The following is a 14,645-nucleotide window of genomic DNA, read 5'->3' on the forward strand; positions in this document are numbered from 1 at the left end:
CGCTCCCTCGATGGATTGTCTGACGAAGAAATTCAGCACTATCTGTCTGACCAGGGCGTAACGGCAGTTCATAGAGTAATGAAACGGGTTGACACGAACATCATTCCAACCCGCACTGTCTTCTTGACATTTGACAAAGTTCAACTCCCATCGAAAATCAAAGCAGGCTATGAGAATTTCCGTTCGCCCTTACGTCCCAAACACTACGCGTTGCTATCGGTGTCAGCGGTTCAATCACACCAGCCAGTCCTGTTCCAATCCGGCCAAATGTGTTACATGTGGCAAGGATACCCATGAGAGTGCTTGTCCACCTCCATCCCCTCACTGCATCAACTGTATGGGTGACCACGCTGCTTCCTCTCGAGATTGCCCCGTTTTTAAGGACGAGAAGCTCATCCAGGAAATAAGGGTGAAGGAAAAGGTGTCGACCTTTGCTGCTCGAAAATTATTCGCCAGTCGCAAGCCCACCGTGCCTCAGACAGGAAAATACAGCACTGTCCTTGCTTCTCCTCGGCCAACAAAGGAGGCGGCCACGCAGACTTGCGACCTCACCTTTAGTACCACGGTCGTCAGATCGGCCAGCGCAAAGATCGCTCGATCAACCTCACCACTTTCGCCTGCCCACTCTATGGCTCACCCTTCGTCGGGTTCTGCTACATCTCGAGCCCAAAAGTCGGACGCCAAGTCTTCGAAAAAAAGAGCATACTCGTGAAGAGTTTTTACGTGCCGCAACTTCACAACCATCGGTTCCTCCTTCATCTAAACAACATTCTTCCAAGAAGGCTACAAAGAAACCCAGTTCCTCTCCTTCTCCGCCAAGGCGTGCCCCCTCTACAGCACCACCTGGCGGAAATCGCCCTCGGCCATCTTCTGTGTCGCCGAGGCGCACTGCTGGTGGCCGGTCAACCGGCTGATCGCTGGTGGCAGGGACTGCTCCTGACCAACCTATGGATCAGGATCTTCTGCCTTCGGCTGAATGCCATTCCATGCTGTCGGTTGCTAGCTCCGAGCAGTCTTTGAGTTGACAGAAACTTTGGTCACATTCCTCCATTTTCTTTTCACCCCATGTCCATTATCCACTGGAATATCCGCGGCATTCGAGCCAATCGGGATGAATTGTCGGTCCTCTTACGCTCCTACTCGCCGGTCATCTTCTGTCTTCAGGAAACAAAGCTGCGTCCCCATGACCGCTTTGTTCTCCCTCACTTTCAGTCCGTCCGATATGACCTCCCCTCTGTTGAAGGCACTCCAGCCCATGGAGGACTCATGATTCTTCTCCATGATACTCTCCATTATCACCCAATCCCCTTAAACAGTTCCTTCCAAGCTGTCGCCGTCCGTCTTTCCCTTTCTGGATACACGTTCTCTCTTTGTACTGTATACATTCCATCATCCACACCAATGGCACGAGCTGATCTCCTTCATCTTCTTGGTCAGCTTCCACCCCCCTATTTGCTGGTTGGGGACTTCAATGCCCACCACCCGCTTTGGGGATCTCCTCATCCTTGTCCACGTGGCTCTCTATTGCTAGACGTCTTCCACCAAGCGGGTCTAGTTTGCCTCAACACTGGGGTCCCCACATTTTTGTCTGCCTCCACGACAAATTTATCTCATTTGGACCTTGCGGTCGGTACTGTTCCGCTAGCTCGGCGCTTCGAATGGTTCGCCCTTGATGATACACACTCGAGTGACCACTTTCCATGTGTCCTTAGACTGCAGTCTCCACTGCCATATATGCGCTCGCGACGCTGGAAATTTGCCCAAGCCGATTGGACACTTTTTTCGTCTCTTGCGACATTCGATGACCGTCGCTTTCCCAGCGTCGACGATGAGGTCACACATATTACCGACGTTATTCTTACAGCTGCGGAACGTTCAATACCACGCACCTCGGAATTGCCCCGGCGCCCCCCAGTTCCTTGGTGGAACGAGGCATGCCGTGACGCACTACGTGAGCGGTGACGTGCTCTACGCAATTTCCGTCACCATCCTACTTTGGCCAACTGTATCCGCTATAAGCAGCTCCGTGCGCGATGCCGTCGTGTCATCCGCGATAGCAAGAAGGCAAGCTGGAAATTCTTTATTAGCTCATTTAACACCTTCACTCCCTCCTCGGAAGTTCGGAGTCGGCTTCGACGGTTCTCAGGCGCGCCTAGTTTCTCCCCGGTCTCTGGGCTCACTGTCGCGCATGATAACTTAGTGGACCCCGTCGCAATTTCTAACTCGTTGGGTCAGCACTTTGCTGAGATTTCGAGCTCTTCAAATTACCCGCCAGCGTTTCTCCCGAAGAAACGTGCAGCAGAAGTGCGACATCTTGCTTTCTCCTCTCCAAATCACGAAAGCTACAATACTGTTTTCTCCATGCGGGAACTCCAACATGCCCTCTCTTCTTCTCGCTCCTCCGCCCCAGGACCGGATGGAATCCATGTCCAGATGTTGCTGCATTTATCAACCCATAGTCTGCGTTACCTCCTTCGCCTTTATAATCGAATTTGGACCGACAGTACCTTTCCCAGACGGTGGCGGGAAGCTATTGTCGTTCCCGTTCCGAAACCTGGAAAGGACAAACATCTCCCCTCTAGCTATCGTCCCATTTCTATCACGAGTAGTGTCTGTAAGGTTTTGGAGCGTATGGTGAATTACCGTTTAGCTTGGTGGCTGGAATCCCGCAGTGTAACACCTGCCCAATGCGGATTCCGAAAGCATCGTTCTGCAGTTGACCATCTTGTTGCTCTCTCCACTTACATCATGAACAATTTTCTCCGGAAACGCCAAACGGTAGCAATATTTTTTGATCTGGAGAGAGCATACGATACCTGTTGGAGGACAGGCATCCTCCGCACACTGTTCTCTTGGGGTTTCGAGGCCGGCTGCCCCTTTTTCTTCGCGAATTTATGGCAGAGCGCACATTTAGGGTGCGGGTGAACACTACTCTCTCCCGTACTTTCTCCCAAGAAAACGGGGTACCCCAGGGTTCCGTGCTGAGTGTTGTACTGTTTGCCATCGCCATAAATCCAATTATGGATTGTCTCCCTCATGATGTCTCGGGCTCCCTCTTTGTGGACGATTTTGCGATCTACTACAGCTCTCAACGGACCAGCCTTCTTGAACGACGTCTTCAAGGATGTCTCGATCGCCTCCACTCGTGGAGCATCGAAACTGGCTTCCGTTTCTCACCCAGTAAGACCGTTTGTGTCAATTTTTGGCGACGTAAGGAGTTTCTTCCGCCCTCCTTACATCTAGGTCCTGTCAACCGTCCGTTTTCAGACGTCGCTAAATTCTTGGGTCTTACGTTTGACAGAAAACTGTGCTGGTCCTCCCACAATTCGTATCTTTCGGCTCGCTGTCTGCGATCACTTAACACCCTCCGTGTCCTGAATGGTACCTCCTGGGGAGCGGACAGAGTGGTCCTTCTCCGCCTCTATCGCGCCTTAGTGCGCTCGAAATTGGATTATGGAAGCAGTCTACTCCTCTGCTCGTCCGTCTATTCTTCGGCGTCTCGATTCTATCCACCACCGTGGATTACGTTTAGTGTCTGGAGCTTTTTACACTAGCCCTGTGGAAAGCCTTTATGCTGAGACTGCTGAACCTCCGCTGTCCAATCGGCGAGCAGTCCTCCTGAGTCGTTATGCCAGCCATCTGTCTTCCATGCCTGCTAATCCAGCCCATGACATATTTTTCGACGCCTCCTTTGATGTAGGGTATGCAGGCCGCTCCTCCTCCCTACTACCCCCGGGAGTCCGCTTCCGTCAACTGCTCCATTCTCTTTCCTTCCGCTTTCCTAAAACCTTCTTGACAACTTGGGGTACAGCACCGCCTTGGCTCCGTCCCCGGATCTGCCTGCTCCGTGACTTTTGTCAATTTCCCAAGGATGGTACCCCTACACATATTTATCGTCGGGCATTTGCTGCTCTATGTGCACAAATGAGGGACGCCGCATTTATTTACACCGACGGCTCGAAAACATCATTAGGTGTAGGGAGTGCCTATATTGTTGGCGACACCCCAAATCGCTTTCGGCTTCCCGACCAATGTTCGGTTTATACTGCGGAGCTTCACGCTGTTCTCCAGGCTGTCCACTACATCCGCCGCCATCAGCGGATACAGTACGTTATCTGCTCAGATTCTCTCAGCTCTCTCCTCAGTCTCCAAGCTCTTTACCCTGTGCACCCTCTGGTCCACCGGATTCAGGACTGTCTGCGCTTGCTCCACTTGGGGGTGTCTCGGTGGCGTTCCTCTGGATCCCGGGACACATTGGTATCTGTGGAAATGAGGCGGCCGACATTGCGGCCAAGGCTGCAGTCTCTCTTCTCCGGCCAGCTATTCAATTGATTCCCTTCGCCGATCTATGGAGCGTTTTATGTCGTCGTGGTGTTCTTTTATGGCACACACATTGGTCGACACTTACCATAATAAATTGCGGGACGTGAAAGCTCTTCCTTGTGCTTGGACCTCTTCCTCCCTAACGCATCGTCGGGAGGAGGTAATTTTAACTAGACTCCGGATATGGCACTGTCTTTTTAGCCATCGACATCTTTTAAGCGGTGATCCTCCCCCACTCTGTCCCCACTGCTCTCAGCTGTGGACGGTAAGACACCTTTTGAGTGCCCCTATTTTAATGTGTTACGCTCCCGTCTACAGCTGTCGCCTGATATATCGTTGATTTTAGCAGATGACACGCACTCAGCCGATCGTGTTCTCGAATTTATTAGTGCCAATGAAATGACGTCAGTCATTTGAAGCTTTTTTGGGGACAACCAACCCCTTTCTGTAGAGATTTTTAAGCCTTTGTTCTGCTTTTAGTTTCTCCAATTTTATGACTTTCGTTCCCATTGCTGCTGATTTCCATTTTCGGTTTTTTACTGTTTAAGTCACGGACCGGGCGCTAATGACCATAGCAGTTTTGTGCCCTAAAACCAAAACAAAAAAAGAAAAAACTGCCCCAGTGTCAGGCCCATGGATGCCTGTCCAGATGGGCTTTAAAGAGGGCAGACTGGGAAACTTTATCTTTGCAGTCACCATTGGCTCTGTCCCACACGGTAACATCAGTGCGATAGTTGAGCAGGTGACAACAAATGTTACTGCGGCAGAAAAAAGAACCCACTCTTTAGGGTGCCTCCAGTTTAAGGCGGTACCTTGGTGGTCGCTGGAAGTCACTGAGCCAATTAAGCAGCATTGGCAAGCTCTAGAGTGGCATAAGTGGCACCCTTCCCTGGAGCACCTCATAGCCTTTAAATGGCTCCATGCCTGTGTTCACCAGCTTATCAAAAGATGGAAGCAGGAGTGTTGGGAGAGGTAAGTCTCGACCATTGGGTGCCATACTTCACCTTCCCAAGTCTAGACGAAGATTGGACGTCTTTTTGGGTACTAGACCCAGACCTGTGTCTCTGGCATTATCAATGGCATGTTACCTACTAATGCAAAAGTGATTCCAAGCACTTTGCTGAGCACTGCCTCGGAGAACAAACCCCCAGCCATTTTGCACCCTCAAATGGCGGATGGAAATGAGTCCTCTCATTCACTACTTGTCACAGTGAACCCTATAACACCACATTTACAGAGTGGGAGCTCCTCAGTGCCCTTGCACATTGCTGCGACACAGCTCCTAGGACAGATCGGATCCACGGTCAGATGGTTAAACGTCTCTCATCTGACTACAAGCGACCTCTCCTTGTCATCTTCAACAGGATCTGTTGTGATGGCATCTCTCCATCGCAATGGCAGGAGAGCACCATCATTCAGATGCTTAAACCCAGTAACAACCCGCTTGATGTGGATAGCTATCGGCCCGTCAGCCTCACAAACATTCTTTGTAAGCTGCTGGAATGTATGGTGTGTTGGTGGTTGGGTTGGGTGCTGGACTCACGTGGCCTACTGGCTCCATGTCGGAACAGCTTCCACCAGGGTCGCTCTACCACTGGTAATCTTGTGTCCCTTGAGTTTGCCATCCGAACAGCCTTTTCCGGATGCTAACAATTGGTTGCTGTCTTCTTTGATTTATGAAAAGCATATGACACCACCTGGCGATTACATATCCTTGCCACATTTCATGAGTGGGCTCTGAGGCCCACTCAAGATTTTTATCCAAAATTTTCCTTCGCTTTGCATTTCCTGTGTCAAAGTTGGTGCCTCCCCCCCCCCCCCCCCTCCCCCCAGCCAATATCCAGGAGAATGGGTTGGGTCACACAGGGCTGTGTATTGAGAAGTATCCCTATTTTCAGTTGCTGTTAATGATCTAGTGGCAGCTGTAGGGCTGTCTCTCACCTTATCTGTATGCAGATGGCTCAGTATTTTGTACTGCTCCACCAGTACTGGTGTTGGTGAGTGGTGCCTACAGGGAACCATCCACAAGGCGCAGTCATGGGCTCTAGCCCACAGCGTCCAGTTTTTGGCCGCAAAGTCATTTGTTACTCTTCTGTCGCCATCATACTGTTCATTTGGAACCAGAAAATTTTATGAACATACTGGGTGTGTGCATCTGACAACATCCTAATCAATATGCCATACTTCCCAGGCTTGTCTTTATGAAAGACCTTAAAGGGACTCTTCCTCGAAGTAGGGAGAGCATTCCATCGATTGTTAGATCTGCACTTGGTATGTAGTATTTCACAAACATTTCATCAATTTTATCAAACTTCATGAAGGGGGCAAAACTTACTGTGCTGCCTGCACTTAAATATAATAGGCAGATTTAAATAATTCACAAAAATTATAAAACTGTGACAGCACATACTCTAAATATTTTTCTACAGCTTCCTAAATTCTTGCTTCTTCACTCCAACAAACAGATATATTTAACAAATTAAACAATTACTGTTGGCAGTTCTTTGCCCCCCCCTTAATAATGCTAAGGTTAATTATTATAGCTCCTAGTTTTTGCAGAAAATAATATTGAGCATGAGGGAATAAATTGCCACATTTGTACTTGTCGGTTTACACACAGAACCTTGCAACAGGACTGCTTCTGTTCACTAGGAAGTTACTCCACACATTGAACACCTGTTGGTGCTTACTGTTGAAAACTTGAGTGCATCATTTGACTGCAACAAGCAGACAAATAGAGAATTTTAATTTACTTAAGGTTATGTTTAAAAAAATTGTTGCTATTGTTTTAAGTCACTAGGTAATCTGCTGAATGTGTGATTGGTGAAATACTCTGATCAAAATTCTGTTACAGACGGAAACATATTGACTTTCAAATTGTTTCTTGTCATGGCTGTTTTAGTCAGTTCCCCAGTTCTGTAATCCAGTTAGTGTCAGTTTCCCCTTGAAGATTAGTGTATAAGTTAGTAATGTATCTAAAATGTCTGAATAACTGTTGATCTGGCTTGGCTAAACACTTGAAAACTGTAACAGGTTTTTGAAACCTTTGTTGAGAGGTTTCACTTAAATCATATTTCAAATTATTTTGTAGTCATATTTGTAGAACTTTAGTCTTGGTGACCGATTTCTGTAATGCATTGTCAAGGCATGGTAAAACATAAACACAACTCATGGATCAGGCTTTAGGCCTGTCCCTACTTGCGGATTGCTGTGTACAAGGCAGTATGAGGAGAAAGCTGTGATCTTCATACATGTTATCACCATGTTGCCACTCTGTCCTGCTTTTATTACCAGTAGGTGAATCCACTTGATGGTACTACTTCTCTGCTTGAGCAGCTGCTCATTAAACTTAGTATTTAAGTGGAACCAGTTGTAGACAACAGGAAAAAGTCATTTCCTGGCAGTGAAGACCAGGTCCTTCCACACTAAAGGTAGCAATGCTAACCATTCAGTTACAAAGGTGGTCAAGGCATTGTATTGTATAAAAATCTCTTCTAGAACTGGAAAACACTGGAAACTCGTCAAGTTTTTGTCTTAATTTATTACATTTTGTTGAAACCATCCAGTAATTGGACATTGTAGACTGTTGATGCTGTAGAAATCTTATCCTGAGCTATAATTAAAATGCTTCTATCTGCAAATAGAGCTGAATTTTTTTGTCATGTCAGTCCAATGAATAAGAGGTTCCTACTAACAGGTGCTGTGATACATCATACTTAATTGATTTGCCAGATAAATGTGTTCTTGTTTTAATAACATTTTCTTTGATATCACCATTAGTTGCAGGTCATCTGAATAAGACATTATCCACTGATTTGGGATCGGACACCTTTTTGAGCTAACTTGTGAATAATATCATTGTACCTTGTCAAATACTTCGACAAATTGAAAAAAGTGCCATTAGTAATTGGTCATCCAGTGACTAATTGCTTCTAAAAGCACGAACATAGCTCTTATAGACTTGAATTTATTAAATCTGATTCTGATTTTGTGATGCTGAATTTTTTGTAAAGTAGCTGTCTAGATTATTCTAGAATGGTTATTTTGAAGAACCAGTGTTGGGGTACTGGATTATAAGTCCCTTTTTTAAATAGTGGAGCTATTTCAGTTGTTTTGAAGCTGTTGCAGAACATTCTTGTTGACAAATATGGGTTCACAATGTACATTAGTGCTTCTCTTGCAAAAGATCTTTGAAATACCTAATCTCGTACACTGTGAATCTTATCTGAATATTAGTTTCTGAGTGACTTCATGTCATCTGTCTGTGTGGCTTCATCAGTTTGGAAGGAAGGTTTCTCGGTATAGCAATTTTCGATTAACTCATTTTTCTGTTACTAAGATACATTAAATTTTTGGCTTCCTTGCTCTTTTGGTTCTAAACCTGTTATTTATTATCAATTTTTTGACTAATAAATATCAGTTTGGTAACTGCTCTGATAAACTTAGGCAGCTTGTCTTTCCTGTACTCTGAATATATTCCATTAACTCATTTGTCTTCTCTTATCAATTTGTTGAATATTTGTTGCATTCCTTTCTGTAATTCCTAAATAAAGTGTAGTACTGTTTGACGAGTGGAGATTTTTTCTTTCTGTTGAAAGGTACTTTCTGTAATTGAACATTCATAACTTAGCTCTTAACTAAATTCACTACTTCAACTAATGTTATTAACTTTATGGGTAGTTTTCAATCCCAAAAATGAAAACCATCTAAAACTTATTTACTTCTATTGTTCTCTAAACTACTGTTAAAGACTCAATAAAGGAAAGATTTCTATTTATGAAAAATCACTTTATAAAAAAAATTATCCAAGCAACAATAAACTCTTGCATTAACATTGCCTTGTCCAGAGTTTCTGGAATTAACTTAAAAACAAAAATTTACATCAACAATGTTCAGAAACCTCTTTAGAGTTCAGATAACAATCGACTAGCAATAAATAATGGCAGAAGTACATGAACACATGAACTAAGCACTTTCTGTTCATCATAGTAAGACATACCCTTATGTTGATAGAACACATTTTGCACATATTTCACCTTTACAGTATGTTTTCGTATCTTGTGTGTCTTCGAGATTGGGCATTTGTGGCATTGTGACTCCTGACTTTTGGCTGGCTGGGTTGTGCTTGGACTTAAACTGCAGATTTGTTGACCCTATTGTTTTCAGAATTTTTGCAAAGAACTTCACCCATTGCAATCTCAATGTCCCTAACAAAATTTCTGGAATTTGTGTCTTTCATATTTGCTAAGATCAATGGCATGCTGAGTTGTTTCAAAAAAATCTTGAGGCACCCTCTTCCTATTCTTATTTGGAACTTTTTCTGTGAAAATAGCCAGATTGTCTTACTGTTTCTTGGTTCTCTTCGTAATCATGCTCTTCGGCTGACTCCTCTTCAGCCTCTATTCCATTATCAGTTTCATGACCAGATAATTCTGTTTGTCACTAGTAACTCCTCTCCAATTGAAAATGGCCTGGTGTGTCCATTGACTCAATCTTCATTAGTTCCCAATAACACCAAAATTTTATCATTCAGGATGTCACCCCATTCTGTCTAAAAGGACTACAATCAAATTCTGGTGAGAAATAAGAAAACTGACAACTTTGTACCGTAAATTTTGACCCCCAACTGGTACGTGCCCAAAGATATTGTCATTGGTGGTTAGCATGTACCTGCACAATGGAAAAGCACAGCCAGTATTAAGATCACGTTGAAGGGGAGTAGTAACATTGAAACAGTAATATAACTGTAAACAAGTGTCATGTGTGGTAATAAATTACTTCACAAATACAGCTAAGGGTTAATCCTATTTTTCATTGGAAATGATACATGAAAATAATACATATAAAAGTTCTGGAAGCTGTCAAATTCCTGTATTTACGAGGGGTGTTTTAAGTCTGTGCAAAAATAAATTTTTTTCGGAAAACCTTTATTTTTCAACATAGTCTCCTTTTAGACTTGCACTTCGTCAGTGCTGTTCTAATTTGTTGTTCCCTTACAAATAATAGGAGTTGTACAAGTCTGCAAAATAGCTTTTAGTTGCTGCAATCACCTCCTTGTTTAAATAAAATCTTTGAAGAAATGGCTGGTGGGACACATTGGGGAACAAATAGTTGTCAATGAGCCAAGTCTGGAGAATAGGGGATGTCAAATGAGCTGGAATCTTATTTCCATTAATTTTGAGACAATTGCTGAGGTGTGTGCTGGTGCATTGTCATGATACAACATTTTTGTGGTCAAATTACCAGCATTTTTCTTGCAGCTCTGTTTTCAAAGAGTCCAATAACAATGAATAATATTCACCTGTACTAGTTCGATCCTTTTTCAGATAATCGATGAGGATTATCCCTTGTGAATCCCAAGAGTCGCTGTAGCCTTTCCGGCCGAAGGAATGCTCTTCCTTTTGGTGCAGATTCTCCCTTGGTAACCCATTGTTTAGATTGTTGTTTACTACTCAGTAGTATAGTAATGTATCCATGTTTCATCCTCGGTGATAAAGCATTGTTAAAAGTCATGCGGATTCTTCCTGAACAGCTGAAAACCATCCTTTAAACACTTCACACAATTCAGTTTTTGGCCAAGTGTGAGCAATCTTGTGGATAGCTCTCTCGTGTCCAAATGTATATGCAAAATATTATGTACACATTCATTTGATATGCCCACAGCACTAGCAATCTCACACACCTTAACTCTTCTGTCATCCATCACCATATCGTGAATTTTATCTATGATTTGTAGAGTCTTAACCTCTACAGGGTGTCCAGAACGTTCAGCATCACTTGTGCACATATGGCCACTCCAAAAATTTTGAAACCACTTGTAAACTGTTCTAATCAAAGGCACAGAGTTACTGTAATGTTTATCAAGCTTCTCTTTGGTCTCCTGGGGTGTTTTGCCTTTCATAAAGTAATGTGTAATCACCACACAAAATTCTTTTTCGTCCATTTTCTTACAATCATTCCACTTCCTTGATTCACACGAATGCCAAACACACAGAAATAGACCAATATGGCTGGAACTTGGTGTGCATTCTTTCCAAAGATGCTACTACCTAAACCTTACCTTGATACATGCCAGTGATGCCATCTCTTGGACTTTGCACAGACTTTTCAAATGCCCCTCGTACTTCATTTTTACTGAGAATGTGTACCCATGTTTCCCTAGAGTGCATAAATTCTCTCATGGCGTCACTGAACACACTGTTCAATAATTTATTGGGTACCAAATCAACTGTAAAATAGTAAATTATCAAAGTTTGTCTGAAAAGATATAACAGTTGAAATGTGAAGCAATCTTGCACAAAGTGGCTCTTTCACATTGGCTATTAATTCTACTGTAGGAGATGGTGACTTCGTACTCCGAAATCAATTGATGTAATCTGATCATCGGCTAACTAATGCTGTTACCCACAGAATATAAATATTTAGTTAAAGATCTCTAAGACTGTGGTAACTTACTTCCCAGTTAATACTTTCTTACTGTCTGTAATACCTTGTCACAGCCTGCTCTCTGAAGAACACTATTCCTCCTGGTTGGCACAAAACAAAGTAAGTACTAACATTGACATCCTAACAGCAAATGAATCATAATCCCTATGAAAAACACCTGGAACAGCTAGGCAGACTGGTACTGTGACAGCATTGAAGAGGCTTGTGAAGGGTCCTGTCTGATTTACCTGCACTTTAGCAGTGTAGTTACCAGTTCAGCCACTTGTTCATTGTTTGCTGCCCTGTGAATTCTATACTTTGACAAGATAAGGCTACAATAAGATTTCTTATTTACAGGCACTGCATATTAAAAGTAGCAATAAGCTGGAATGTGGGCATTCATGTTCATCATATTGCCTTGTACATTTTGTAGTGTCACTTCTCTATTCACTGTAAAGGATTCCATGTGATTATTTAGATTAGCTTTTGTTAAATTTCCAGTGACATAGAATAATGCGTAATATTAAATCTTTCACTAACCCTACTGATACCAGCATACTAGAGTTCACATGTATGCGGAAGATGTTCATTTGCAACACTTTAGTACTCACAAGTGAGCAAGGATGTAAGACAGTGTAAAAAGTTCACATGCCTCTCTCTCGGATAACTTAAACAATGATTTAGTTCATACAGGCTGCTAGTGTTTCATTCCTGTATATTTCATTTAAGCCTCCAAACAATTCAGTGAAATACTTCTGCAACCAAGTGATTTTCTCTGAATGAACATCCTTTCTTATTTCAGAAAGGGATGTCCAATGCTCAACAAAATCTGTTCCCTGTGAGTTTCTGTTTACGTGAGTCAGATCCCATGTCCATGACTGTCCGCAAGAATCACAAGCTTTCTTGGGTAATTACATTCAGTCATGTGGTCGTGGTTTGTTGAAGACAGATTACTGCCTAGTGGTATTTTATTATGCTTAGTGTGCTCTACAAAATTACCATTGTTACTGAAGTCACTAAGCCCTTAGTATGTTCATTAATGTAATGGTTTGTAGACTTAGTTGATTTATTAGTAAACCCACAACACTTCAGTATTTTTGTAGAGTTCATGTATCCTTTGTTTGCCATCTTTACACACCAAAATTATTTTGTCCTGCACCCAACACAGGAGTTCAAGGGCTCACTACCAGACTACAAATTTCAACAGTTTTACCACGCTTCTTACAAACACTGGCACACTGTTCCTCCAAAAGCCTTAGCCCCACAGAAATATCAGTCCTTTCCAAAGGCTTCACCTTCAGCTCCACACCCAAATTATAGCATGCAGGACTTGTTAAACACCTTCTCTTCTTGTCCCGGTCTCTACAGTGGGAACACTTCTTCGCCACCAAACCTACCAATCGGACTCAACCAGACAATGATGAACCTTGCCTGACTGTTCACTCCTCGACCCAACTGTGATCCACACCCACTGCCCCCAGATCTCCCCCTGTTAACTGTCCAGAAGTTCTTAACCTTGAACCTAGCCTCACAATCATTCCCCAAATCCCTCCAGCATCTAAAAACTGATTCTGACCTTATCCTACTTAGGTACAGAGGCTCCACCACGGTTTTGAACTGCAAGGACCACCTGTCAGGTGTCAGATTCATCCACCTAAAAATCCTGCCACAGTGACCCCATTCCAGGAATCCAGCAGGATCTTGAGTCTGTCCTCAAATCCTTACACCTATTTTTGCAGGATAAGGTTAATACATCTATGTAAAACCCGACAGAAATAAACATGTATCTGTTAAGGGAGCACATGGGGTTCTGTCCCAGGTCGTTCCAAACCAGACGTATGGGATGTTGGGTACGTGAGTGCCCATCAGTTCATCTGCTTGTACTCTTCATAGTGTGTGAGATACATAATGATTATTGATTAACCAGGCAGCATGTATCACTGTAAAAGGATGAATTTGTGCACTGCTACCTACAAATGATTAATGCTCAGTAGATTTTAACTCCATTCTAAAGACCTGATCATTGGACTGGCAAATGGGTGCTGTGTGGTTTCAGTTGCCTGAGACTGCAATCTTGTGTGTGTGTGTGTGTGTGTGTGTGTGTGTGTGTGTGTGTGTGTGTGTGTGTGTGTGTGTGTTCCTGACAACCTGAGTGTGTTTCTCGAGACATAATCACATTAAAATTACGTAATTTCTTTGTTTCAGAAGAAAGAGTGCCCTTTATGCAGGAAACCAGCAACTCAATAACTTTGTTGTACTTACATGGTTTGAAGCATTGACTGCTGTGATATTTAGTAAATTTTAAAGACTGGACTGTGATAATTATGTAATGTAGTGTAAAATATGTCTCGTTCTTTTTATTCTTATAGTACAACTTACATGGTTTGAAGCATTGACTGCTGTGATATTTAGTAAATTTTAAAGACTGGACTGTGATAATTATGCAATGTAGTGTAAAATATGTCTCGTTCTTTTTATTTTTATTCTTATTATGTGTTTGTTTTTATTGTAATTAAAATAGGCAAATTAAGAGCATGACACTGTGCATTAAGCAAACTGAGATTCATTTAATTGTCTAACAGAAGAATCTCGGTTACAGCCTTAAAATTAAGATAAAATAGACAATATTCTTTGAATCTGTGTTTTCAGTACTGACTTATTTGGTATGCAAGTTTCTCACTGTTTAGTCTCAATTTTTTCAGTGTACTTAAAACTAATTTTGTCTGAGACTAATAAGCTGTCAGTTTTTATTCAGTAAAACGTTGTCAGTGGCCTGTAACATCTTTGCAAGTAAAAGTAATACTTCCCCTAAATTGCAACATGACAGGAATCAATAAAATGTATTTTTTTACTTGGCATGTGTGTTGATGAATAGCAGTTACAGCTACTGGGAACAG

At 42.9% G+C, this 14,645-nt stretch overlaps 1 protein-coding gene across 1 annotated transcript in view; it reads left to right on the plus strand.

Moving 5' to 3' along the window:
* The window catches only part of LOC126162164 (uncharacterized), a 78,869-nt gene extending 64,786 nt beyond the window's left edge, over positions 1–14,083 (plus strand). The window contains exon 3 of the mRNA XM_049918479.1: positions 13,954–14,083. Coding sequence (XP_049774436.1) covers positions 13,954–13,995 — 42 coding nt within the window. The 3' untranslated portion in view covers positions 13,996–14,083. The remainder of the gene's footprint in view (positions 1–13,953) is intronic.
* Positions 14,084–14,645: the final 562 nt, after the last annotated feature.

Source organism: Schistocerca cancellata, chromosome 1, assembly GCF_023864275.1.
Source record: "Schistocerca cancellata isolate TAMUIC-IGC-003103 chromosome 1, iqSchCanc2.1, whole genome shotgun sequence".
In the NCBI taxonomy this organism is placed as follows: Eukaryota; Metazoa; Arthropoda; class Insecta; order Orthoptera; family Acrididae; genus Schistocerca; species Schistocerca cancellata.